The sequence below is a fragment of the Copadichromis virginalis genome, linkage group LG17 (genome assembly GCF_057382275.1).
Source record: "Copadichromis virginalis isolate Kocher_CV1m ecotype Utaka linkage group LG17, C_Virginalis_male_GT1.1, whole genome shotgun sequence".
Classification (NCBI taxonomy): domain Eukaryota; kingdom Metazoa; phylum Chordata; class Actinopteri; order Cichliformes; family Cichlidae; genus Copadichromis; species Copadichromis virginalis.
Window position 1 is genome coordinate 8,040,270 of NC_140634.1, and position 27,182 is coordinate 8,067,451.

The 27,182-nt window shown below is 40.1% G+C and overlaps 1 protein-coding gene across 17 annotated transcripts in view; it reads left to right on the top strand.

Annotated features, from left to right (window-relative positions):
* Window positions 1–27,182, top strand: part of lrrc7 (leucine rich repeat containing 7) — a 148,811-nt gene that overhangs the window by 39,760 nt on the left and 81,869 nt on the right. For 9 of the 17 annotated variants that reach the window (XM_085437608.1, XM_085437611.1, XM_085437609.1 and 6 more), the window contains exon 1: window positions 15,923–16,483. The exons of 1 other annotated variant lie outside the window; for it this stretch is intronic. In XM_085437608.1, coding sequence (XP_085293734.1) covers window positions 16,459–16,483 — 25 coding nt within the window. In that variant the 5' untranslated portion in view covers window positions 15,923–16,458. Of the gene's footprint in view, window positions 1–15,921; window positions 16,484–27,182 lie in introns of those variants that run through there. 7 more of the 17 variants (XM_085437619.1, XM_085437616.1, XM_085437614.1 and 4 more) reach the window with 2 other exon arrangements.

Here is a 27,182-nt window from a genome sequence, read left to right on the forward strand (position 1 = left end):
AGGAAAACAAGGAAATTAGTGAAGAAACGGTGACTATGAAACAAGAGCAGACTACAATGACAGGATGAGTTCCTGATCTTTGACTGTGATCGTGTCTGTCATTAACCACAGTCCATCAGGACCCTGTCCATTCGCTGGACAGCTGGCTGACTCTGAAAGTCAAACAGGTGTGACATGTTTCTCAGACTAGAAAATGGCAATTACACTAGTGAATGATGACATGCTGGATTGCAGTAAAAATGCCAGAGAGAGGCAAAAGGCAAAATATTATAGTTATGTGATAAATACGCTCATATTTGAGTGACAAAGCCTACGATGACATGAACAAAGTAGATGGTCATGTGAATTAGTAATCCATACATACAGGGAGTGCAGAATTATTAGGCAAATGAGTATTTTGTCCACATCATCCTCTTAATGCATGTTGTCTTACTCCAAGCTGTATAGGCTCGAAAGCCTACTACCAATTAAGCATATTAGGTGATGTGCAACTCTGTAATAAGAAGGGGTGTGGTCTAATGACATCAACACCATATCAGGTGTGCATAATTATTAAGCAACTTCCTTTCCTTTGGCAAAATGGGTCAAAAGAAGGACTTGACAGGCTCAGAAAGGTCAAAAATAGTGAGATATCTTGCAGAGGGATGCAGCAGTCTCAAAATTGCAAAGCTTCTGAAGCGTGATCATCGAACAATCAAGCGTTTCATTCAAAATAGGCAACAGGGTTGCAAGAAGCGTGTGGAAAAACCAAGGCGCAAATTAACTGCCCATGAACTGAGAAAAGTCAAGCTGCAACATCACTGGTTTGGGCTGGTATCATCAAAGATGAGCTTGTGGGGCCTTTTCGGGTTGAGGATGGAGTCAAGCTCAACTCCCAGTCCTACTGCCAGTTTCTGGAAGACACCTTCTTCAAGCAGTGGTACAGGAAGAAGTCTGCATCCTTCAAGAAAAACATGATTTTCATGCAGGACAATGCTCCATCACACGCGTCCAAGTACTCCACAGCGTGGCTGGCAAGAAAGGGTATAAAAGAAGTAAAACTAATGACATGGCCTCCTTGTTCACCTGATCTGAACCCCATTGAGAACCTGTGGTCCATCATCAAATGTGAGATTTACAAGGAGGGAAAACAGTACACCTCTCTGAACAGTGTCTGGGAGGCTGTGGTTGCTGCTGCACGCAATGTTGATGGTGAACAGATCAAAACACTGACAGAATCCATGGATGGCAGGCTTTTGAGTGTCCTTGCAAAGAAAGGTGGCTATACTGGTCGCTGATTTGTTTTTGTTTTGTTTTTGAATGTCAGAAATGTATATTTGTGAATGTGGAGATGTTATATTGGTTTCACTGGTAAAAATAAATAATTGAAATGGGTATATATTTGTTTTTTGTTAAGTTGCCTAATAATTATGCACAGTAATAGTCACCTGCACACACAGATATCCCCCTAAAATAGCTAAAACTAAAAACAAACTAAAAACTACTTCCAAAAACATTCAGCTTTGATATTAATGGGTTTTTTGGGTTCATTGAGAACATGGTTGTTGTTCAATAATAAAATTATTCCTCAAAAATACAACTTGCCTAATAATTCTGCACTCCCTGTAGACTGTAATGAAAAGATGGATGAAGCTGGGTAAACGCCTAGTAGCCCACAGGAGGCAAGTCCCTGCTTTCTGGATGAATTTGTGGGCTCTGGCTTCAGATGTTACTGAGTTAAGCATAATGTACATGATCTAAAATATGGGCATTGTTACGAGTTAGAAAGCGTTCCAAATTACTATGCAAATAAGATTTTAGTGTCATAAATGTTTTTGTGTTCAGTTAAACTCATGTCTCTCGGCTCTGTGGATCACTGATATCAATCTCAGACAGCTGTCATAATTAGTTTGGAAGGGGATGAGTCCAATAAAATGAAAACTAGTTAAGAAGGATGTTCCACATCATTAAGCATGCCACAGGTTTCAAGTAATATGGTAAAGTAAAAGGGTCTGTGCTGCAGATATGTGATGAATAGTGTAATACCTTGGAAGAGGTCTGAAAACATTAGGTATTATATGAAAACTTAAACGTGATCATTGTACTATGAAGAAACTTGTGGCTGAGTCAGAGCACAGACGGGTTCGTGCAGACTAAGGCATAGAGATGAAGGTTTCTGCCAGACAAATTCATCAGATTCACAGAACAGCTGCTAAAATGCCATTACAAAGCAGCAAGCAGGTATTTGAAGCTGCTGGTAGTACCGAAAACCTCAAGCTGTAGGATGCTCCAGAGGCTTGCAGTTGTGCATGAACCTACCATTCGGCCACCATCTAACCTATACTCACAAGCAGGAATGGTTCCAGTAGGCCCGGAAATACATCAAGAGTAATTTTCAAGCTGAGGAAGGCTGTGCAACCCTGGATGGTCCTGATGGATGGATGGATGGATGGATGGATGGATGACCATTTTTAGTTCATTACAACCAATAAAATGTTTTAAAACTCAGTGCATTTTGAGGGTTTTTTTTATTTGTGCAAAACCACAGCTATCAATGGGAGGTTTGTTCAATAAAATTTGAATTGTGCAGTTGATGACTTGAAAAGTACACTGACTGTCATTTGAATTGAATATATAGGAAAGTCAGTAACATATATCCTTTGCATTATGAAATTTCCCCTTGTGGGACTAATAAAGGTATATCAAATCAAATCAAATAATTTGAAAAGCAGTGTGTATCAGGCTTGCTCATCACATCTGTTTTCAAAACACCAAGATGGTCATTAGTGTTGGATATACCGTACTATGTGACTGACAGTATGTGACTGTGCAGTAACCCTCAGTGCTACAGTCAGCTCCACCCCATGTTTGTGATTTCTGGTTTCAATAATGGTGACAGGAAAACTGCTTAGCATGAGGCTTAAAAACAGGACTTCACTAATAAATGGGTGTTATAACTGTGGTTATGTCCATCTTTAATATACAATCTATAGGACTATCCCTTTTTAACCATGAATTCAGTATATTTGGACAGGTTGGAGTGCTTAATTATCAGTTAAAACTTGCAACACTTGTGAGTTTGATTAGCAAGCTCTAACAATGGACTGAATGGGTTCATTACACAAACTCAATTACTTTTTAGTACTAAATGACTTACAAATAAAACTCTTGAATTTAACTCATTGACAATGGAGCAAAGACTTCTTTGACAGGATGTTAGGACATTACTTCACAGCAAGCCACATCATTTGTCATGTAATTGCATTGAAAATGCTCCAAAAGGCACCAGCGCTACAGAAAAAGATATATATAAAGAATCACTTTCCAGTCTAATCAGAAATGCTTAAAAGATTTGCTGAATTTTTTTCTTCCACTGTTGCAGAATTCTCCCATGTATTTCACTTCAGGATCCTTTGAGTGCCAAGTCTTTCTCTTATATTGCCTCTGCTTCTGCTTCAAGCCTCAGTTGAGGATCTGTATTTTCAGGAAGTGTTGCTTTGGCATCATTTTAGAGCCACAAAAGTTGCTGATTGTGCAGAGCAGCTATTACCAAGAGCGCTGTGGCTCACTTAGAAACCAGATAATCCTATGGGGCAAGCCCAATTTTAAATCTTCCCTCCAATCAAAATACAATAGAAAGTGATGCATTATTACTTGAACATTTTCTGACAACACAGGGCAGTTGGCTAACTGCTAACGCTCTCCAGTCATATGCAAACTGTCAAGGCCAATGCTTGACCACCTTGCCAGTGAGACACAAATTTCAATGCAAGATCAGTAAATTTAAGTCCTGCAAGATGGTTTTAGTGGGCAGGGATTTGGTTGGGGTAGATGGATGTGTCTAAGAAAGACTGAACCTAAAAACTCCTTCCTCATTTAAACTTAAAAACAGTTATCATGCACTTTTATTTGCTTTTATTTAGCACTTTTTCCCTTTAATTGCATAAAGTAAAAATAAAGATCTGGCTACATAGCTCCGACCTGAAGAACTGCAGAATTTCCTGCATGTGGTCCCTGTCTAAAAAAAAAGCAAGCTTGAAAAGAATATTACAGCCACCCATGAGAGGATCAGTGAAGAGGAGTACAGATCTGGAACCAAGTTACTGCACCCACCTGCAGCTCAGTGTTGGAACGACTGGAGCTGCCATCCTCTGTCGCCATCCAGCATGAGGAGGTGGAGACTGCAGACTCGGATGCTCTCATCCGTCAGTGTGTGCGCTCAGCTGTTCCACATGTTGGTTGCAAGCAGTGCACCATTTTTCCTTATACTGTTCTGTCAGGTGTCAAAGCTGCTCCCAGAGGATTCAGAGTCTCTGATATCGGACCGCAGGAGCTTTCAAACTTGAACAATCTGGAGAGTTTATTTCCACAGCACTGCTCTGGCTAATCGCTGCTCACTTTCCATGACCTTTGCAGTGAAGAGGCGGATGAGATGAATGTCAGCTTGAAGGCTACCCGCAGAACTAAATGACAACAAGCCAGCAAACGCAATTTTGAGTTCAATACTGAAGAGTCCTTGTAGTCAAGAAAAGTTAAACTCACATGGCTCCTATATTCATAATTCTTCTAGGTACCTCTGTAGTTCCACTACTTAAAACACTTGTTTTAAACCTTAATCATCCTAAACACAAGAATCAAGTTGCCACGCTTTACTGCACTGCAGTTACCTAGCAACACCCATTCACAAAATGCCATATATGGCATAATGCAGTAGAGAGAGACTGAGTGTACTCTAAGATTCAGAAAACCAGGCAGAGTGAAAGGACATTAAAGAGATGTGGCTTTTTGGAGGATAAATAACAAACAAGAAAATAAGCAGTTCTACATGTGAAAGGTTAAAGCTGGCGTTTGTGGATGCTCTGCAGGCTGCCGAGCACTGATTCTTGCAAGGACGTCTAATCTGCACAGCACGTCACATGTCGTTCAACCTTCTTTCTTGCAAACTGTCACAGTCAGTCAATGTAAGCCCTATACAACTGTACAACACCACAAACTATTTTCTGCTTCTCCTGCCCGTCCTATAATCCTGTGTATTCCCCCGTCTTCTCCGTCTCTCTCCACTGTTAGTGAGTCGTTCAGCCTGCTGGTCAGCCAGCCAATCAATTAGTCATCTCAGTGGGAACAGACTAAAACTTGGTCTCATCCCACACGTAATACCTAACAGATCTTAAGGCTTACAATAGAGACAGAAATGGGCACTGTGCACAAGGCAGCAGAGAAAAAAAACTGTGATTGATAAAACAGTGTTTCCATAGAAACCCTGGATATTTCATATTGACAGTAAGAAGACATTGCTTTTTTTCCTCCTCTCTCTGCTCTAATCAATTTATGTTGTATTCTTAGATCATTTTGGCATCAGACCGCCTGATTGTGTTGTCCTTGTCATGCAGATCCTGTGTGTAATCATTTCAGTCCTGATTAAATGTCTTTAAATGTACAAATTATGCATTTCCTGAGTCTGCAGTGAGATGATCCTGGGTGCTACTGCTGCAAGATTTGTTGCTACATTCAAGGATTTTTCTGACATTTTTCAAATAAATAAATGTACCTTCCACTTCATAGAGAATGCTGGCTTTCTAAGTAGTTTATTGAATACTGCTGCATGTGTAATGTGTGTCATATTATGGGTAGGTTTCTTTCTAATGGGGTCAAAAAGGAAATGCCATAAATGTAAATTATTGAACATTATGGTGAAAACGTCAGCCTCCAGGAAATTAACATAAGTCACTTTTATCTTCTTGAAAATTCACGCGTACACGACTGTGTGAGTGTGTGCGTACATGTGTGTGCATGTGAGGCGCTGCAGATTGGAGTTGTTACTCTCCATGAATCACATTGCATTAAGACTTCTCATCACCTATTCATAAGCCTGTGAGATAAAGAGCTCTTGAGAAATTCACCTGCAAGGACCATCATACTGTTGATGAGTGTGTGCCATGTACTTTTTACAGTTTGCAGAACAGCAGTTGTCTGTGGGTAGTTTGTGGTTTTCCTGTAAGACGGTAAATACTTACTGACTTGCTTCCACAAACTAAGAAAATGTGTTATTTGTAGAACAAAGCAGAGCATTCTTGAATTGTTGCTTTGTAAAACCATAAACCACAGAAAAATGCACAGAAATGGTTTAAAGATCTGTTTGTAATAACCAGTGTTGGGTAAGTTACTTTAAAATAGTAACTTAGTTACATTACTAGTTACTTCTCTCAAAATTAACTCAGTTACTTCAAGTTACTCGTTACTTTCAAAGTAACTAGTTACTAGGGAAAGTAACTTTGGTTTTACACAGAATTCTCTTGTTAATGTGTTTCTTCCATAACTTTGCCAGTCTTCTAGCTTGCTTACTTGCCACAAGTGCACTGTGCCACCTAACAATAGAAAGGAAAAGATAATGTGCATATTTCCACGAGAGAAATCCCACGCCTGGACCGTCATTGACTGCTGCCATGATTCTAGCCTACGTCACAGCATCATGCGCGCCTTTTACATCTAACACAAAAACTGCAGTCGTGGTGCTTTCGATTGTACTCAGAACTCGGAAATTCTGCCTTCTGAATAGGAAGATGTAGGCAACACCAGACTGCAGATGAGCTGCATACAGGGCTGGACTGGGACAGAAAATTGGCCCGGGCGTTTTGACTAGACCCACCATTATAGGAAAAATCATAAAGCCCTTGAATGAAAATAAACACTGTTGTGACAGTGATGTACACTGTTTTGATGGTATATATGCATCAATCTATCAATCGTTTGTTGTAAGATTCAGATAATTATTTTTTAAAAGCTAGACATTTTAAATGAGAATAAGAAAGAAAAGTATTTCTTTGTGCCCCCCTTTCCCTGTTAATGCCCTACCTGGCCCCCTGGCAACACTTTGCTAGATCCGCCCCTGCACAGTTACCAGCTGTCAGCTACCTAAAAAAGGATCCTGGTGTTATTTGTCTCTCAGAAACAGTTCATAACTTCCCTTCAACTCATTCATGTCACCTAAAAGGTAAACCTGTTTCTCCATCACCTGTTCAGCTCTGATGATTCAGTAAGGACATCTGGTTTCATCTTCATGTTTCCCTCTCTCCAGATAACCAAACCATATCATGACCAGCAGGTTTACAGCTGTGGCTCCAGCAAACATCAGCTGATACTAGAAATTAATATTAAATAAACTCTAACAATAGCTGATCAAGCTTAAACGTGCTGCTGTTGTTTAGTGCGACATCCGCTGGTTTCCTCTTTCGGCGCAAAGTGAGCGATAAACAAACAAGAGAGCCGATCAGCTGATCATTGATCAGTTTTCATGATTGAAGTAGAAACGGGAGAGGGAGGGGGGAGAATGAAAGAAGAAGAGGCAGCTGTGCAGCAAAGACACAGAATAACTCCAGCTTTGTGTCTTTTTCATTGTAGCTGAATTACGGGACAAACTGTTCCTTTTCACCTCAATAAGAAACGCGTAATATTTTCTCTGAATACCAGACGGGACGGTTGGCAACTCTAATAACTTATGAACAAAATAAAGTTCAACATCATTAACTTCATAGCACCCACCCAGCTGTATAGAAACTCCGTCATGCTAGCTAGTACGCAGTACAGAAAAAGTCAGAATAACGAAAATAAACTCCACCTAAACTTGGTTCATATCTGACCCAGAGAGACTGCAGGTCATAACTTCTTACCTGAGGTTCAGTTCACACTTGGACCGGCGGCCGCCTCGGGTCTCTTTTCCTTCTGCCTCCCTTTTCCTTCATCCACCTGCTGCCTCCACCACTTGCTAATGTTACTGAATCTCCGCGATAGCCACCACACGAAGTAACGAGTAACGACCCTATCTAAATCCCAGTAATGAGTAACGCGTTCCTGATTTTGGCATAATAACTAGTTACCGTCCTCGTTACCACAATAATAACGTAGTTATTGTAACGCGTTACTTAATAACGCATTAGTCCCAACACTGGTAATAACTTTGGTAAGTCTCCCCTTCCATTATTAAAAATTGCTTTATGCACCACAATTTGGTTCCTGCAAAAAGCAGAGATATAGACCTGGTCATTTCAGGTTCAGTCATGGACTAGCCTTCCAAAGTGTAGTTGAGTGAGGGACAAATGCAGATTTACAGGTGTGGGGCTAAGGCAGACCTCTTCTTATCATATGTTTGCTTTAGAATTTGAGTGACAGCAATGTATGTAGTATTATTACAGTATTAGATATCTGTTTGTGTTTAGTAGTACGGAATATATACTTATCTATGGGGCATAACATTTTTAAGAAGGGACTAGATTTGTCTCCTGCTGCTGGAGACTTCTGCCCGTGCTTGGGCTTAGTCCTAGAAATGATGTATCTGACCCAGATATCCTCAATTACAATTTCTCTGAAATCCAAACCTCACAATGTCACCCAAAGTCTCTTTTTTTCCCTTTTTTTTCCAGTGAATTTGGTTAAATATCTCCCTTCTGGCTCTCACTGTATTTGTGTTGCTTGGCAACATTAACTTAGCGACTGTCTTAACAGGAAGCAACTGTGGAGGCTTCAGCGATTTAATGACCCAAGTCTTCTCGCTGGCTCGGCGCGAGGCTGTTCGTTCACAGCATGGCATCCTGCTACCTGCAGGGTCCCATCACATGCTCATATTGTCTCTCTGGGATGCAGTTATGTTTTTGCATGTTGAACAAACTCATTTTCTCAAGTTGCTTATGAATATGGTTCTAATAGTACAATTAGCTTAATGGTTATCCATTGAGGCGCACATGTTTATATCACTACATTTACCAAGACTATTATTACCCACAATCCTAATCTCAGCCATCATAAATTATGTTAAAAAAACAAATAGTATGCTTTGCTTACCATGAATCTAAACCTGCACCGTAACTGATTTTTACTCATTTAAGCAGTATTGTGATGTGGACATATAATAAGATACTGTATTATGTATACACCATACACATAATACAGTATTGTAAAAGGCAAAGTGGCAAAATAAGTTCATAACTTTAATTTTTCTTTGCTGTAATTGCATCAGAAAACCATAATGTTACTTTGTAACTGAAAAACAGTACTCATACTGTAATACTATACATTTAAAATACAATAATAATATTGTAAATGACAAAAAGTAACAATGTGGAAAATGAAAACATTAATAAGTAGTAACGGTATAAATGAAAATACAGGTCTATAGGCCTGGTGAATAAGAAAATGTAACCATGATGTAAATGAAAATGCAGTAATAATTCTGTGAGCAGTTTAACAGTAAATTCCCAGCTTCCAGTTGCCAGGAATTTACTGTCATATTTAGAACACCTACTGTCACCTTGACTCAAAACTGTGACTTTAAAGTAAGATAACTGGTACTCTCAAGGCACAAACTGATCCTTAGAAAGATGTAATAGTCCACAGTTTTGTAGATATGACCCAGCGCTGCAATAAGAAATCCATGTCCACTTTGTGTAATTCATTAGAGCCAGAGTTTGGACACCACTGATAAATCTACTGTATCAACAGAGCTGGGAATCCTGCCATTGTGTTATTATGGGCACTATTGTATTATTTGTGGATAGCACTCTTAGAATAAACTCAAGGTGTTTAAGGAGCTGTAATCTAGTGCCAAAAAATAGGCAAGCTATCTAAATGTACAGCTTTGTGATGTATGTTTATAGCAGATGCGTGCGTGGCTTTCTAAACCAGGGTGCCCCAAAATAACCCCTGTGGGCAAAATCAGTTGAATCCAAAGTGCCTGAAATAGGACCTGTGTGCAGAAATTGGCTCTCATACTGAGTTTGGCCCACCAAAGTATTACACTGGGTACAAAATGCAGCATCTCTCATTTATTTTCTTTAAAACTGACATTTCCTCTGAGTTATTTGAAAGCAAGCTTTCTGTAACCTTTCCAAATAACCCCTTGTGAAAACTTGGGTCTAAAATGACTTTTAAATGTTACAGTAAAAATATATATCCAGAGATGCCACTTCAGGTTTTTGACTACAATGTTTTATCTTTTACAGTTTTAAAACATTTTGTCTCCAACTGAAGGATGCTCTTCTTGTATTTGCAAACTACAGAGACGTTCATGCACTCTTTTTTTTTTTCTCCTGTTTTAGAAAGTCGGGCTGACGTAAAGTAAAAATAAAAAAACTGTTAACAAGACAAATTATATAAATGGATGCCTATAGGAAGGACTTCCTTGTATGAAGTATCTGAAGTTAAGTGGTTTATTTATCCACCTTTTGGCTGGAACTGCTTGACTAGCTTAGCTGCCAGTCTGTGACCATCTGGTAACCACTGGAAAAATGTGTATTCCCTGACTGGATGGTCAGCAGTTGCTGAAGGTTGCTGGCACTCACTGTGAAACTGATTGCTAGATCTCCATGCATGCACGCCTGGCGACTCCTCTAGTAACCCTAGTAACAGTGACCCAGGTTACTAGGGACTCACAGGTTGCTAGGGAAAAGTGTGCGTTTTGAAATTTGGTGGTTGCAGCAATAATTTCCCCGTGACCGAAGCAATCAGAAGGACATTTCTGATGCATCTCTTTGTGACTGATTTCACTTGGTTAAAGCCAGCAACCACTACCAAATGGTGGGGAATCCCAATTTTCCTCTAGTGACCGGAGGTTGCCAGAAGGCCGCCAGCTGGTCTATGTGACTGTGTGAGGTCTTAACTGGACGCTATATACATCCAAAAGTCTTGATAATGTCCTTTTTTATGATGCAGACTGTCAAGATCTACCCCCATTTGTGTGATTGATGTCATTCATCCTCAGGTTTTACCTCAGTAGGCCAATTTGTTTTCTTGTGACCACCATAAACTCAAACATCCTCAACATGGTGTCACATACTTACTGGACATAGCCTCCTCTAACTTCTCTGTTTTACTGCACATTATTCTTCTTCACAGCAAGGAAGGAAGGAAGGAAGGAAGTGTTAAGGAAGTGCTCACATCTGTCCCTTTGTGTTAAAACACAGGGACAGATGTGAGGTTAAAGAGATACTTGATACCCAGCTGATGGGCACATGCCTTGAACAACTTTGGGTGGTTTTAAAACCCTTCTCACCTTGTTTTGCAGAGATGGTCAGCACAGCACATTTGAGATATTATTGCTGTCTGGCAGCTAATCAGTATGATCTTGATGTTCCTATTGACAACTGGACTTTTAAGCAGTGATCTTCACTCCTCTCCAGCGCTCTCATTCGCTATGAAGAAATGGAGCTTGTGTCTCCATCTTTCTAGTCTCTTTTGTCTGGAGCAAGTATTAACGTGTTTTTTTTAAGGGAAAAACCCCCAAATCATTTCCAGGATGTAACAGCTCACAATGATCACAAGCAATAACTGAAAAAAAAAAGAAATAAAAAAGAAACACACAGATGAAATAAATGGAAAAATAAAGCAAACTAAAAAAGCAACTGCAGCAGGCTGCACATACTGTACAGTCAGTGCATGTACACATTTTGCATTATCCATTTTTCATCTGGAGCTTTTTTAGTTTGCTTTGTTCATTTGCTTTTGTAATTGGTTATGTATCCATACCTGATTTCCTTTATAGAGTAAAGAAATGTTAGAGTTGTTATATCATTTTATAGATGTAGAAATTTAAAATGAAACCGTACCCAGTAAGGTCTGATTGATTGCCTCTATTTCTGTTTTTATTATATTTGTCCAATCTATTTGAACTGTTATCAATTTCAGATTATGCAGTGATTCAGATGTGACCCCAGATGTGGTTCCAGATGTGAAACAAGGCTATTGTACTTGTACTTGTAGTAGTGATGCATTTAGGTTCTGACAGTCAATAGGCCAAAAACTGACCGTTGCTTATCTCTGTGTTTTAAAGGCAATGCAAAGCTAGTGTGTTAAGCTTTTACCTTGAGAAGCAAACATACGAGAGATACTGTATATCTCATGCAACAATTGTGGGGAAGACTGCTGACTTGACAGTTGCCATGACAATCTTTAACACCCTCCTCCCTTCTGAGAGTAAGCCACAGGAGGTCATTCCTGCAAAGGCTGGCTGTTTGCAGAGTGCTGTATGGAAGCATATTGCTGGAATGTTGATGGGAACAGCGTCCTCGTAGTAACAGGTGCTCAAGCAACAAAGATAACCAAAGCTTTGAGAGTATTGTCAAGGAAAGTCGATTGAAGAACTTGGGAGAGCTTCAGAAGGAGTGGACTAAGGCCTGGGGGGCCACAACAAACGTGGGGCCTCAGGAAAGGTGCTACTGTACAACGGTCAGATTCCTGATATCAAGCCAGGCCTGAGTCACAAACACCGTCAGAAGCATCTATCTGGGAAAAGGCACAAGAACAGGATTGTTACTCAGTGGTTCAAAGTCATTTATTCACATAAAACTAAATTTTATATTTCATTTGGAAATTGAAAATGGGAAACTTCATTGGAAATGAATGTCTAAGAGTATGGACCAAGCGTGGAGAGGCATATACTCCAAGGTGTTTAAGGTCCAGTGTGAAGGTTCAGGGGCCTCTGATGTTTTGGGGTTCTGGTTTTGGTGGTGGTTGGTCCAAAGCTACCCAGCTACTGGGAGATTTTAGTGCACTTCATGCTTCCATCTGCTGACAAAACGTTATGGAGGTGACGATTTTGCTTTTCCAGCAGGACGCAACACCTCCCCACAGCACCAACATTACGACCAAAGGGTTTGCTGACCATGATATTACTATCAGCAGACAGATATTGCCCTCGAGTGACCTTGACCTAAAAGAAATGAGTTGAAGGTGGCTATCAAAGCAGCCTGGGCTTAAATAACACCTCCACATTGCTACAAGTTGATCACCTCTATGCCACCATGCACCGATATAGTAATTCACGGTAAAGTACTGCGTTTATAAACAAAAGTACTTTTCTGATGTATGTGTGTGACTTTCATGAGCTATAATAATAATGGATTGGATTTATATAGCGCTTTTCAAGGCACCCAAAGCGCTTTACAATACCACTATTCATTCACTCTCACATTCATACAACAGTGGAGGCAGCTACAGTTGTAGCCACAGCTGCCCTGGGGCAGACTGACAGAAGTGAGGCTGCCATATCGCGCCATCGGCCCCTCTGGCCATCACCAGTAGGCAAGTAGGGTAAAGTGTCTTGCCCAAGGACACAACGACCAGGACAGAGAGCCCAGGGATCGAACTGGCGACCTTCCGGTTACAGATGCGATTCCCAACCCCCTGAGCCGCAGTCGCCCCTATAAGCCATAGTCATCAAAAGGAAACAGTAAATATTTTGCAATGTTTCACTTGTAAGGAGTATATAATACCTCAAAGTTGACCATGTTGTATTAAATAATGGAGAATAAAAATAACATTTTCACTTTATTTTTATTTCTTCAGCTGCACGAGTACATAATCAGTGGCTTGAGTCTCAAAAGAGGAGCTGCTCACCATCCTTTCAGCAGTAGACTGTACTGTGTTTTTAAAATGTTTTTCCATTTGTGCTGTCATCCGTGTTCTAAAAGTAGACTTCTTTATTGTAGGATGTCCTCTTTTGAAAACAAAATTATCTAAAAAGCCTCTATATTTGGTATCTGTTGTTGCCAGGCAACAAAATGCAGTCCCAGCTGAATTTTTTTTTTTTAGACCCTGAACATTTTAAGCTATTTAACCAAATACTTAAAGGACTGACATGGAGTTAAAGTGGATGTGTAGTGGGAAAGGAAAAAAGAAGGGCTAGACAGAAGAAGATGACTAGCTGAGTGACAGGGTGATGGGCTGGCTGGCTTCCTGGTTTCTCGCAGACTGTTGTCAAACTCAGTCGATCTTGGAGAATCCCAGTGCTGCCATCTGGGTTTAACGGGAGCTTCATCCTGGCACTGCCTACTGGTACAGATGGCATAAGGATACTATGTCACTGTTACAGTAGACTTGAGTACAATAGAATAAAGCAGAGCTGCAAAGTCACAGGTCGGTTTAAGTCTTCACGGGGAGCCACAAGATTTACTGTACCTATATCTAATTTTTTCCAGGGGCCAACATAATTACTCTAATTGTACTACTCTAATGGTACTTGTTATCATGTTGTCATGACCTCCCACACAAGCAGTCCAGACCTACAATATAATTTATTTCACACAGTGTTTAAATTGATCGAAAACACATCCTGACTGTCGCTGCTGTTTTGGAAAGAAACTCTTAGCATTCGGATGATTGGGAAGAAGTATACTGAAATGCTATTAAAACAGTCTAACACCCAATGTCTAATCTTATTTATTTTACAGCATTAAAATGGGTCTAATCTGTTGTATTTGATTATCGAATCCTATTTTATTCATGGATTTGACTTCCTGTAGAGCAGATCTGCAGGTATGAGTGCTCTTCTGCAGTAACACACATAACGCACTCACACAGTTGCACACCTAAAGCTGCCTACTGCCAATGCACTGTGTCATGCTGGCCTCTGAGCAGCCTCACTATGCCGTTATGGGCAGTAGAAATAAGGCAGGGACAGCTGCTGTCACCCTCCTTAGGCTAATTTGTCCTGATGTTCCTGCCACAGTCCTGCTTCTCAGATCTCAAACCAGTGCCTCTCTGTGTGGAATGATTTGCAGAAATGTAAAGTGTTGATTTAATCGAGGATTTTGGAAAATGACGATGCTCATCTTTGCTAATCCGCATGAAACGTGCAGCTGAGGTGTAAAACCGCAGGCAACAGATTACACTTCAGAGTGAAACTCTGAGCTGAGACACAGGCGTACGTACAGGAAGTTTAGCTATTACTTCACTGCCAACCTGTTTGTACTTGTGTTGCCAAGACTGAAGAAAGTGGGCATTTCTGTAAAGTGGATTTAAGCTCTGCTGAGTGAAATTGAAATAAACAAATAGTATTGAATTGGCTCGTGCTGCCTGTGAATGAACTGATTAGACTTAGAAGCCTCAAAACAGCAGCCCACTCAGATGACTACTGAATGTAAGCAGCAGTTTGCACCACACTGAGCTCTGGGTAAGGCTGCTCACTTAGCATCCATCATGTCGTCCACAATGCCAGCAGGGTCCCCGGCTGCTTCCACCACTGCATCACATGTGCGGCTCGTCTTTGATGTTTGTGTGTCTTGTGTCATGCCACTATAGGCCAGTCAGTGTGGAGATAGGCATCATTACCAACAGTTGTGCTGTGAAATTAAATAATGAGCAAGCGAGAATAGGTTAAGATTCAATGACAACGTGGCACCGTTGCCTTTCAGATTCACATTTCACTTTGGATGCTAAAATGATGGTCAGGAGGAGGAGGGACACATTTATCACAGAGGCCAAAGATTAGTGTGTGTTTAGCAGGGTGGGTTCAGATACTGATATTGCTGGTGACTTGTCATACGTAATTTAAAGAAAAAGAGACGCTTGTTTGGAATGCAAATAGTTACAGTATAAAGCACAATGGATAAGTCATTTATAAATATAAGGACTGATGGATTACTACTGTCTGTTCGTATTAACTTCAATAAAGGGCTTTCTTGGTTTATCATTCTCTAATATGCCATCAAATCCAGTTATAAATACTACAAGTTGGTGATTAGTGGATTTTAGTCCAGGCTTATTTGCAGGACCCTTATAATTAAGTTAATAATTGTTAATAAGAATCTTTTAACAACGTGGCAACTCATAATTGGTTGTAGCTTGTAGCGGAACTATAGAGTTAAAAGATAATTTCTTAATAGTTAATAAGACATTATTACATCATATCATCCGTTAAAAGACATTGCCTTATAAGAGCGTGGCGTTTGTTTAAAATAAACCTTTTCATTGAATATTATCTCTAATCGAAACCGGGCTATTTTTGCGCACCAAAATAGAAAAAAAAAAAACCTCATAGGAAAAGATGGAGGCAGCATGGCAACAGTCTCAGAGACAACCTCGACTTCACGTGCACGTGCACGCGCACCTGCACAATGAGATAAAAGACGACTTCTCCTCTTTGCTCTCACAAACTCTCACCCGTGCGCGATTACCGCACACAGGCACGCACATCCACGCGTCCTCGTTCCATCTTCATCCATCTTTCCTCCCCCTCCTCTCTCTTTCTCTCTCTCTCTCTACGAGGGACGTATGGGAGGGGATGCTCGTGCTGAATGTGTTTTTTCCTGCAGCGTGCTTTACGGTACCGGAGAAGAAGAAGGAGAAGCACGCCGCTCCCCTCCGTTGGTCACGGAATCTGTGTTGTGACATTGCGCGCCTGCTTCTTATTTTCTAAATGGACCGAAGGGGATGTGACTGAAAGCAGTGTGTAGTCTGCGCGCGTGTAACCGAGTTGGATTTAAACCTGACCCTGAGATGAATCACACTGCCCCGGTTGATGCGCTCATCTCCTCCGTCTTCTGGCTTCGGGGGCACTAAAGATGCGGCTGATAGCGCGGGTACCTGTCCTGGTTTCACACCGGTTCGGTTTGTCCCGGTAGACTGATCCCGTCCGGTGCTGCGGTTTCCAAAGGGGCGAGCTGAGTGATTTTTTTTCTTTCTTAACCGGATCCGTCACCAGCAGCCTGCCAGATGGATAACTACTCTACTTTACAACGTAAGGCGACAGTGACAGACACATACCTGCTGCCGTAGCCCATTTCATGTTAAGTCTGTGCTAATGATGGAGTTCCCTTAATGAATAACCACATTAATCTGGGGTTAGCAAAGACTGCAGCTGAAGTCAGATTTTACTGGATAAAAAACAGAAAAAAAATAACTTAAATAAATATTAAAATATCCTGTAAATGTCCACAGGAGGGACATTTGATGGTTTTCCCTCATGTTTTGTCACGACCATACATTTTTCTTGGGCTGACATCACGTGACAACTTGAATGGCATTTTTCAGAATTTGGTGAGCTTTGCTACTGAGCATCTGAACAGTGGCACTGTACACCGTATTTAATAATTTGGCGCTTAAATGTATGCACAAATTAAGCCCCTTCATCCTTTCATAGACACCCCCCACCCAGGGCCTTTGAAGCTCCGAGATGAGCTAATGAAACAACCATGACTGCAGGATCAGGGAGAGGTGGGGTGTGTGGGGGGATAATATATGATGCAGTGTCACATACCCTCTTGTCTTGACATGTAGCCCCCAGCCCTGTTGCCATTATAACGTCATGCTTTCATATAATGCACCACATTCACACCTGTTAAATCCACCACCTTGAGGTATGCTGTGCTTATTAGACTATCTGCACCATTATTTAGCTGGATCGGTTTGTCATGCTTGTTGTGAGCCTGTAATGACAAAGGCTTATTAACCATCTGCCTAAATGGTTTATGGCTGCAGTTATGCACCTGTAGAAGGTTATGGCTTTTTATTAACTGGATCATAATTTTTACAGATACAAGCTCTAATTTGTTGTCCATGTCTCTTCTGTGTGTGTATGTATGTGACTTACAGGGCTGTAAACCAACAAAAAGAGCCTTTTTTCCTTTTTAAAATCAAAGAGAATATTTAATTCCAATCTCAACTGCAACATATTTTAAAGCTGCTCTGTCTTTGTTGCTCCTAAGACGGTTCTATTTATACACTCTTTTTCGACAGGGCTTTGAAGTCGCTGCTCATTTTGGTGTCATTTTGCAAAAAAACACTATTATGTGTTCAGCACTGGTTTCTTTCTTTGGGCACACTGATCACAACAGCTTACATGCTGCATGTGTAATTCTCCAGACATGGAGAGTGATCTGCCACATCTTCAGGATACATGAGATATAGAATACCATGTAGATTTTTTAGGGACTATAAAGGGATTTTTGAGAGGTTGTCAGGTAGAAATGTGTACCAGTAATGGAATCTAATCAAGTACCTTATAGCCATGGATTGTATTTAACGCCTGTATGTTGAAGATTACTTTTCAAACCAAACGTTCACTGAGACTTTCGAACACAAACCACTGGACTGATCAATAATTTTCAAGGGAACAATTCACAGGACTCAGTTACTGACAGATGGTTGTAAAACTGATATTTTTTTCAAATAATAATAAAAAACTGACCTTGCAAACACTTCATGAAGTAGTTCACAGCAGTTGATCTGTTATAATAAAACTCACACATTGATGAATCTCTGGTGTGGTTACATGTATAACCCCTTCTTGCATTTGCACATTGCTGCTCACACATTTCCTAAATTATCTCATGAATAGATAACAGAACACTTGCAGTAGTTTTCACTGTTTCCCTCTTTGTGGAATTTGTTTTCTCCTTTGAATGATGATCTGCCAGCTGTTAGCAACAGCTGGATTAGTCCAGTATTTAGCAGCTGCCACAGCTTAGTCGATATTGTTTCACCTTGTGAGTCTGTATCTGTAGCGCACAAAAATATGGTCCTGGCTACATCTACCATAGCAGGAACTACCATTTTGAGTACTTCTGCAGGTGTTTATGTGCCTATCTGTGGACAAGGTTTTTCAAGAATTGGTGTCATAACCCTACAAGATGCCGTCGTGATAGTTTACAAGTAAGCAGCAGTCATGAAAATCAAGTTCAAAGATGGTTGCAGTTTGACCCATGGGTAATGATTATTTTAAGAATGCACAGTGTGATACCAGTGCAAGATGGTCAATAGTCAGCAACTTAATAAGTGGATCTTTTGATTATTGCTTGGTTTCTATAGAGTAATATTTTCAATTAAAATGGCCAAACATTATCCAATTCCACCTTCTCAGTGTGAGAATTTGCTGTTTTTCATCATCTTATTGAAACAGCTTTTTGGTTTTTAGACTATTGCTTGGGCAAATCTGTGTTTTTATGCCTGTCTGTTATAGCTGAGCAAATGAATAATCTGTCAGTTGTCGAAATAAATAGCCATCTCATTTATACTGAAAACCCTAATTATTTATTAATATACTTTATGGTTGGTACTTAATCCCTTGTCTTTGGCATTTGGTGGTTCCCGTTTATGAGAAATACTAAAGACAGAAGAAGGTTTTACATACGAGCACTTAGTGATGGTGAAATAAATAATATTCAGGTAACTGCAATCTTGTCATCATCAGTTTTCCGTATTACTTACATTTAAACCCATCTATAGATGTACTCATTTTCTCAGTCTAAATTAAGCATGCCTAGTACCGAGGCTTCAGATCTAAGAAATGATAAATGCATTAACATTTCCTCTTCAAAGAGAAAACTTGCATACAGATAAAGAAGGATGAGTGGCTCAGTGTTCTACTGCTGCTCCACTTTAGCTCTGACAGGACACTGCTGTTTCTTGCTGCTGCTGCTGCTCCTGATGCTGCTGGTTGCCTAGTGACTGTATCCATGGAACCGGCTCCCATCGTCATGGTGATGGGCCAAGGGAGAGAGACCCAGTGAGGGAAGGGGGACAGAGATACCAGTACATCTGCAGTGTGTGCTACAATGATGAGGATGAATTGTAATATCATGAAGGATGATGATGATGAAGACTGTAATGCTCTGATTGCGATATTCTGGTGTTTTCAGATGTAGCGATACCACTGAAAAGCATGGAGAGGCTAGTTTGAAACAGAGAAAATGGTTATGAAAATATGAAAAATATGTCAAGGCAGTGGTTAAATGTAAAAGCCGTACTGCTATCCATGGATGGCTGGATCGATGGGTCGATGGTCTGTAATAGCATTGCAATAATTATCAGAGCTTAATTAGCAAGATTAACCTCGAACTATGTTCATAATATATTTATTAAGGTAATTTCATAAACAATCATGTTATGGCTAGCTGGCTGAGCACACATGTTTGCTAGTATTGTTGAAAGGAAATTTTTGTTGTATATTTTTACTTTGTTCCATTAAATGATTTACAGGTGTCTAAAGCAATACTGTTTGATATAGATCTAACAGTATCATTGTAATATAATTTACATTGGGTGGTGAAGGATATTTGCCAAGCTAGCCATTGAGATGAGATATAATTTTTCTAGTGCTAAGATTAGCAAGCAAGATACATTCATCTATCTAGCTGTAACTTAACTACACAGCACAAATCCACTGTTATCCACTTAAGACTTTATTTTGCTTTGTAAGGTAGTTTGCAGTTCATCTGTGTTAGCAGTGATGCTAGCATTAGCTAATATTAGCTAGAAGATAAAACGTCTTCTAAAAACAAAGCAATACCGCCATGTATCTAATGCCCTGCTTATGTCAGCCGTAGCTTTACCTGATAGCCAACTTCCTGAAGCTCAGACAGGCTTTGTTAGATAAAACTGGCTACCCTTCTGAGTTATGTTTGGGCTAATGGAGCCCAATTGATTTATTGGCAGGTCGATACCATCTGACGAACTATTTGCTGATCTATGTGTATGAAGTAATAACGGTCAAAAAGTGAAAAAAGAGCACTCTAGAACTTCCCTGTTGGCAACATGTATTTGGAATGCCACAAACAGGACAACCAGCTGATCCGAACAGTCGGACCAAGTGTAAACAAGTAAATAAAGAACTCCATATAACAAATGTCAGGGAAATGCCTATGGTTCGTGTGTCCAAAACAAAACATATACTTAAATACCATAGTTTTAAATCACCAAATATCAGACTGTAAAATCCTAAATCGGTCAGGCTCTAGCAGATAATTTGCTTGATACCTATAGGCAGTATACAAGATACATTCTGGGTCGGAAAAGTGAAGTCAGCTTAGACGAGGCTTACACCAGCGCTCGTTTTAAAGGCTACCGGTGACTGACAGCTGTGATTGCAAAAAGCCTTTGGGTCCTATAGAAGTGTGTGGCAAGTCAGCCCTTGCATCTGACCTCAGTAAATACTTTTGTGATAAGTTTAAGGGCTCAGTGACTTGTTTTGTGTTATAGTAAATAATAAATAAAGTTCATTTTGTAATTTTCGTCAGAGTCAGAAAGACTTCACAGTAAGAGTCGCCGCTCATACATTAAGTTTGTTTTCAGTGTGCCAAGATGGTGGAAGTTGCTTAACTTTCATTTATTGGAGCATGACATAACACTTTCATTGTGTTGATCAAAGCTTCAAAGATAAGTAAATACATTTTGAAAGCATAGCAACAATATCTCTTCCCAAAAAGCTTTACCTGGTTACTTAATAATGACACTCGCCAACATTTCACCCTGCAGAAGGAACCATCCATGTGTCCATTAGACATTAGCATCCCCTTTGGCTGAGCTAGTGGAGTACTTGCACTTCCTATGTTTGACAGGTGTAGTTTGTTTGAAGGAAAATATTTCCTACCTAAAAGTGCTGACAACAAGGTTTGGGTAAATGTAATCAAGAGAAAACCAGAGTCTAAAACTGGGCAACTAAAGTCAACCCTGGTCAAGAAATGGAATGTTTTAACAAGTATCAGAAAACATTTTTATATTTTTTTTCATGTAAGTGTTCATGTAAGATTTTTGGATGGCATGTGGCTTAAGCAGCCATGTGTAAGCCCAAAAGACAAATGAGACCATTTTTTTCTATGCTTCTTAAAACCATATTAGCTTACACTAGGAAACCCTTGCAGGATTTTAGAGGAGCTCAGAGGAGCAGAGCGAGGAGTAGAGTAGAAGGGGGAGGGAGGAGGAAGAGACAGAAACATTATCCTCTTCGTCACGGCACGTACTGTACTGTAGGTTCACACAGGCTGTATGAGTCCGTTCCAAACTGGTCTCACAGAGGATAAATTTATCTCAGTCTTGTTGTTCATTTCTCTGGTTTAATGTGATTTCAGTCTTTTTTAAAAATGTGAGTACAGATTTGTTCAGGGAGCATCCGTTCCGTCCCTTCTCTAGTCTCCGTGGCAGTGTTGCCATGGTTGCATCATTCACATTGTTCTCTTGAGGGTGACATAATAATTTGGCTCAAGTTAGAGATTGTGGCTCCTTCACAGTATAACAGGGACATTACATTTGCTGTTAATATTAGTATTTTTTTTTTCCCACTGGAGTTCCTCTTCATTAGTATTTTTTTTAAAAACATTGAACACTAAAGAATTGACCAAAACAATTCCTTGAAAATATTTATCCTGGTTCAGGCTTCTTAAATGCAACAATTTATTTTTTTAATGTCACTGGAAATTGAATGTCTTTGGATTGTGACTGTTGTGTAGATAAAACAAGACATTTGCAAAGGAAACTTGTACATTTTTTACAATAAATTTCAGTCTATAGACCAAATAACTGGTCATGTCATCTAATATGAGGTGAGTTATCAATACGTTGTCTTGTACTTATCACAGGTACACTGCCATATAAGTTGTTTTATACATGTCAGAGCTACATAGCAGAGCTACTCTAACTCAGCTGTTGCAACAGGCCAGCGACAGAGTTTGAATTGAGCAGAGTCAAGCTGTGTCTTCACGGTGAGTTGCTAGTTTGGCAAATTCATTGCTACAAAGTATCCAGTGTTTCAAACTAAGTAATACACAAGAAATCAGACACGCACTGTGTTATTTCTGCTGTGCTGTGCAAGCATGTTACAGGAAGCACAACCAGATCCCTGCTGTAATCGTCCTTATTATTAAGTCTCCGTGGCTGCTGAAATAATATTCCAAACTGCAGAATGCCTGTTGTAGCAGTGTCATACGTGTCCTCGGGCTTCACTTTAAGATCCACAGCTGCGGTGCACCAGGAGCATCTTTTTTTGGAAACACTGACAGGGCAGGTCGAGAAGCTTCTGGTATTTCTTTGTCACAACCGTAGTCTCCCCTGATCTAATGTGACAGCTACAAGAACACTAAAGAAGATGGCTTGTCATTGACAAAGAGGAAGTCAGGCCAAGAAGTCTGTTCTGAGATAATGGATCTTTTCAGGGGTGCGGAAAGTAGGACAGTGGTGCAGGCACACAGGTGCCACAGCACAGTTCTACAAAAACAAGGAACGGCTTTTTAGATGAGGACACAATGGTAGTGGGGTATTGAGTGGAAATGAACAGGTAAAAAACCCCACCATAGGTAACCGTGCAGTTGCTAAACAACCTGGCAGGCTGGCAGCAAGCTGATTCACACGTTACAGTACGCACAGTGTGTGTAAGCGTGGATAATGGAAGTGTGGAAGTCTTTCACACTTGACCAGTATGTCACTCTGTACAACCTGCTGTGTTTGTGTGTGTACCTGTGTTTGTGTGTGTGCAGTTTTACTTTGCTCCATGTTGATGGGATGATGGGAAATGCCTTCATAGTAAAACAGCTTTTTTTACGAGTTCCTCAAATTTCCACACCTTTAGAAGCTAGAGAGATGACAAGATTTTATGTGAATCTACAACTTGGTGTGAAAAATACAATTTTAAACTGAGGAAAAATCCATCAGTAACCTGTAATGGAAAATGTTAAAATCCTTATTGGCAGCTGCGGTACTTAAAGCTGAGAATCTGTAGTCAGCTTTGGACTAATTTTCTTGGTCTTAACTAAACACAAGTGGTCTGTATAGTATATAGTGTTTGGTCACTGGAAAATATGTTAAAGTTAACGCTCATTAAGCACCAGCACAGAATTGCAACCCAAACATTTTGCAGAGCCTCTCATGCTTTCCACGTTAGAAAGCAGGAGATGATCTCTTTTACAAAGATCTGCAGAGCTCGTGAACTTCCTTTGCTGATAAAACAGCAGTAGCATGGCTGATAAACTGGATTTTATTTTTTCTAAATTGGATGTTTAGCTCAGATGAGAGCATCAACATTCATTTCCACAGTCACACGGATACAAAACTGGTGTAAAATCACCAGTCAAATGTGATTTAAAAAGTGCTTTTAAAAAAGTGCCAGAAAAAGAAGAGGAATGGTTCAAATCCTTCTGCTATGAATGCACACAATTTCTAACATCGTGGCTTTGTTCGGTCCAGTACCAGTTCTGCTCCTCCCATGAGGGCACTTCAGAAACGCCATACTATTTCACCTTATGAATACAGGAAATGTCAGCCTGACTGAATTAATGGCTACGATGTTTCCTGTTTAATTGCCTCTTCGGGGGCAGCAGCAGGACAGCTGCCTTCTTTTGCATTTCAGAATTGTCTCGTAGATTTCTATTTGGGATCCTTTGAGTCGCTTCCTTTTTTGACCTCCAGTATCTCTCTCTGGTCATACATCATTACCTTACATTAATAGTAGCTGGCTTATTCTAACTCCCAGTCCGCTGTCTCTCAGTACTGGATCTGACAAATTAGGTCACTGAAAAATATAAAATCACAAACTTTTTCTTGTTTTGTTAAAAAGTCCAAATTTATTCGAAAACAGCTGGTAGGTCATCCACCCGAGTACAAGAGACTAAATTAGGGAGGAATAGTTGAAGATGATGGAAGCAGGTTGGGTGAATGAGCGAGTATTGGTTTGTCGGTTTGGTCCTGGTTTTAATAGAGTGCATAGAAAGCACTTTGCATCTTAGCTGTCAGCTAATCTATTTTAGATTATATGAAAAGTGAGTACTACTTATGGTAAGGATGACATTTTTAACTCTTCCAAAACATGTGCCAAGTCTCAAGTGATGTAGTAATTGCTGGAGAGGACAGTGTATTGTGTGGGTACCTCCCAAGAGATTGAGGGATGAGGCAGGTCTTTTTGACCTTGTGCTGGTTTGTCCACGTGTTGCCATAGGCAACCCAGTCTCCTCTTAATGGGGCAAGAGCTCTGCCAGGGCGACTTTTAGAATGCCACTTTGTTTGAATTTAAGTACGAAACAGACCAAGAGCAACCCTAAGGCCTCTATCATAGTCTTTAAAATCCTTTCATCTGTTTCAGACTCGCAACATTTACAATCTTTTAGTGATGGCTGTTTCTGTTTAGCAAAAATAAGCGCAGCCAAGATGAAAATAAAAGCAGAACAGAATCTGACATGGGTACGGTGGAAAATCCATAACTGCAATTATTTTGTAATTAGAGGTAGTAGCATCTTTAACTGTCTGCATTACTCCGGCGTAATTGGAAAACAATTTGTGAAAAAGTCTCTGGAGAAAGTTTTGGAAAGCAGCAGAACAGAGTGCAGACAGACAAATGGGCAGGAAGGAGGATGGACGGGCGATGGAGTAATCTCCCTAAGTCGACAGCATCTGCCTACTGTCCCGCTCTGTCTGTCTCAGCTCAGCTGTCATGGCTATCAGACAGGAAGAGACTGTGAGATGGCGTGTCTCGGTGTTCGCTTGGGTTTGGCACACTTAGGCATTTTATCATTTCCATAGGACAGCTGTTTCTCTGTAACCATCACCTCTCCATGTTTATATGTTTAGGAGGCAACTGACGTTTTTCTTTTTCATTTTAGATCAAGTACCAGTTCCATTTCACACCAGTCTTTGGCAAATGCTGCTCTCTGGAGACTATTTTGAGCTACAGGTTAGGTGCATTTATGAATAGCAGAGCAGTGTATGTTGGATCGACTCAATGTTCGTTCGCATATAAGGTAATAGAGGAACTGGAGGAATAGAAGAGTTTTTGGAGAGGAGCGCTCAGAAATAAGGATTTGGCAATGCCATCAGTACTCAAGAGTTCTTTGTTGGCAATCAAAGAATAAAAGGAATCCCTGAAGTTTAATATATAAAATGTGTTCAAGAGCAACTTTTATTATGTTGGTTTCACTGTAATTGATGGTATAGTTCTCTGGCCAGATTTACATTACAAATCATACGTACAAGGATCAGATGCCGAAGTGGTGCCATAGCTTGATGCCACTTCCTTTAAGACTGTTGAGGAAGGTTTTTCTACCTTATATTCATTGATGAGTTCTAAAATGCTTTACAGTCACAAGCTCAGAAGGATAATAAAATACAATGTTGGTTATTTCTGCAGTAGACAGGTCTTAAAATGTGCCTCCTTAGGTAGAGGTACATTGCTGGTGCTGCAAGATTGGTGCTGTTGCTGCCCATTACAACGTAGTGTGCTATCAATGATCTTGGTGACTGTGGTCCCAACGGCCTTCAGATCATTAACAGCCTCATCCCATGTAGTTTTGGGCTGATCTACCACCTTTCTCATGATTGTACCCATGAGGTGTGATCTTAGATGGTCGTTTATTATTTCTTTCATTTCCGAAAAATCTTCCCCCCAAGCGTCTTGCTGATGGTTGTGTAGCCCATTCCAGCCTGGTGCACGTCTACAGTCTTGTCCTTGATGACAGCTCTCTGGTCTTGCCCATGGTTGGAAACTGATTGATTGATTGAGTGATTGATTGGTTGACTGACTGATTGTAATCTATGTGCTCCATGGGCACAAGGCCAATCTGTGAGAGCAAGAATGGCGGCTGACTTTTAGAGGATCAAATACTTATTTCACTCAATGATATGCAAATCAATTCATAACTTTTATGTTATGTGTTTTTATTCTGGGTTTACTGTCTCTATCTATTAAAATGAAGCTATCATAAAAGTGAGAGATTCTTTGTTTCTTTGCAAGTGAGCAAACTTAGAAACTCAGCAGGAGCTCAGATAATTGTTTCTTGATTATATTTTGCATCATAACTCTGAATCGCAAACTCTTCAGAAACTTGGAATATAAATGTACTGAATTAAAAGTACAAGTTTTCCAGTTTGCATTGCAATTGATTAGATATGCACTTTATACACTAGCAGAAAGGACTTTGAAATCACAGTTATGTAAACACACTGACCAGATTTCTCTCTAGCTTTGCATGAAAACATTACGAGCAAAACACCTCTTTTTTTTAAATTACACACAAGCATGCCTGACATTAATTACTGCAGTATCATTATTGCAGAAATCATTGCCTTATTTTCTCTTAGCAAGCTGTATTTTAAAAACTCATTATTTAACAGTTTTGCCCGTTAATGAGCTCATCTCCCAGATGAAGTGTGGTACAGTTGTTTTGTTTGACAGCAATTATTCTTTACATTTGAACAATGTCCTCAGAGTCACTGTAAGCACTGATATGTGGAGAATGTTAATAGACTGCTCCACTCCACGTGACTGAGGGGAGACTGCACTTTACCAGCAATTTAGCCATCCGTGCGATTATATAAATCACATGTGTGTGTATCAGTGTATGTGTGTGATAGAGAGAGAGGGAACTGCTGACTGTGAATTTTCACGTCATGTCACCATTTGATTTCCTGTTCAGAAAATCTTTCACATTGACCATTTTCACTATTAAAACAACTGCAGTGATGGCATTTATTCTCGATTGATCTTGAGCGGTTGATCAAAGGACTGATTGTTCAATTAGAATTGAGTTTTGTCTGAAACAGTGTACAGATCTGCTGTGTGAACAACTCGACCTGTGTTCTTCGAGAAAAAAGCAAAGGAGTCAAGAGTGGCAAATGTTGCCATTTTGGAGTTTCTGGCATGACAACTACAAATGACTTGTGGTCACTCTCATCAAACCTTA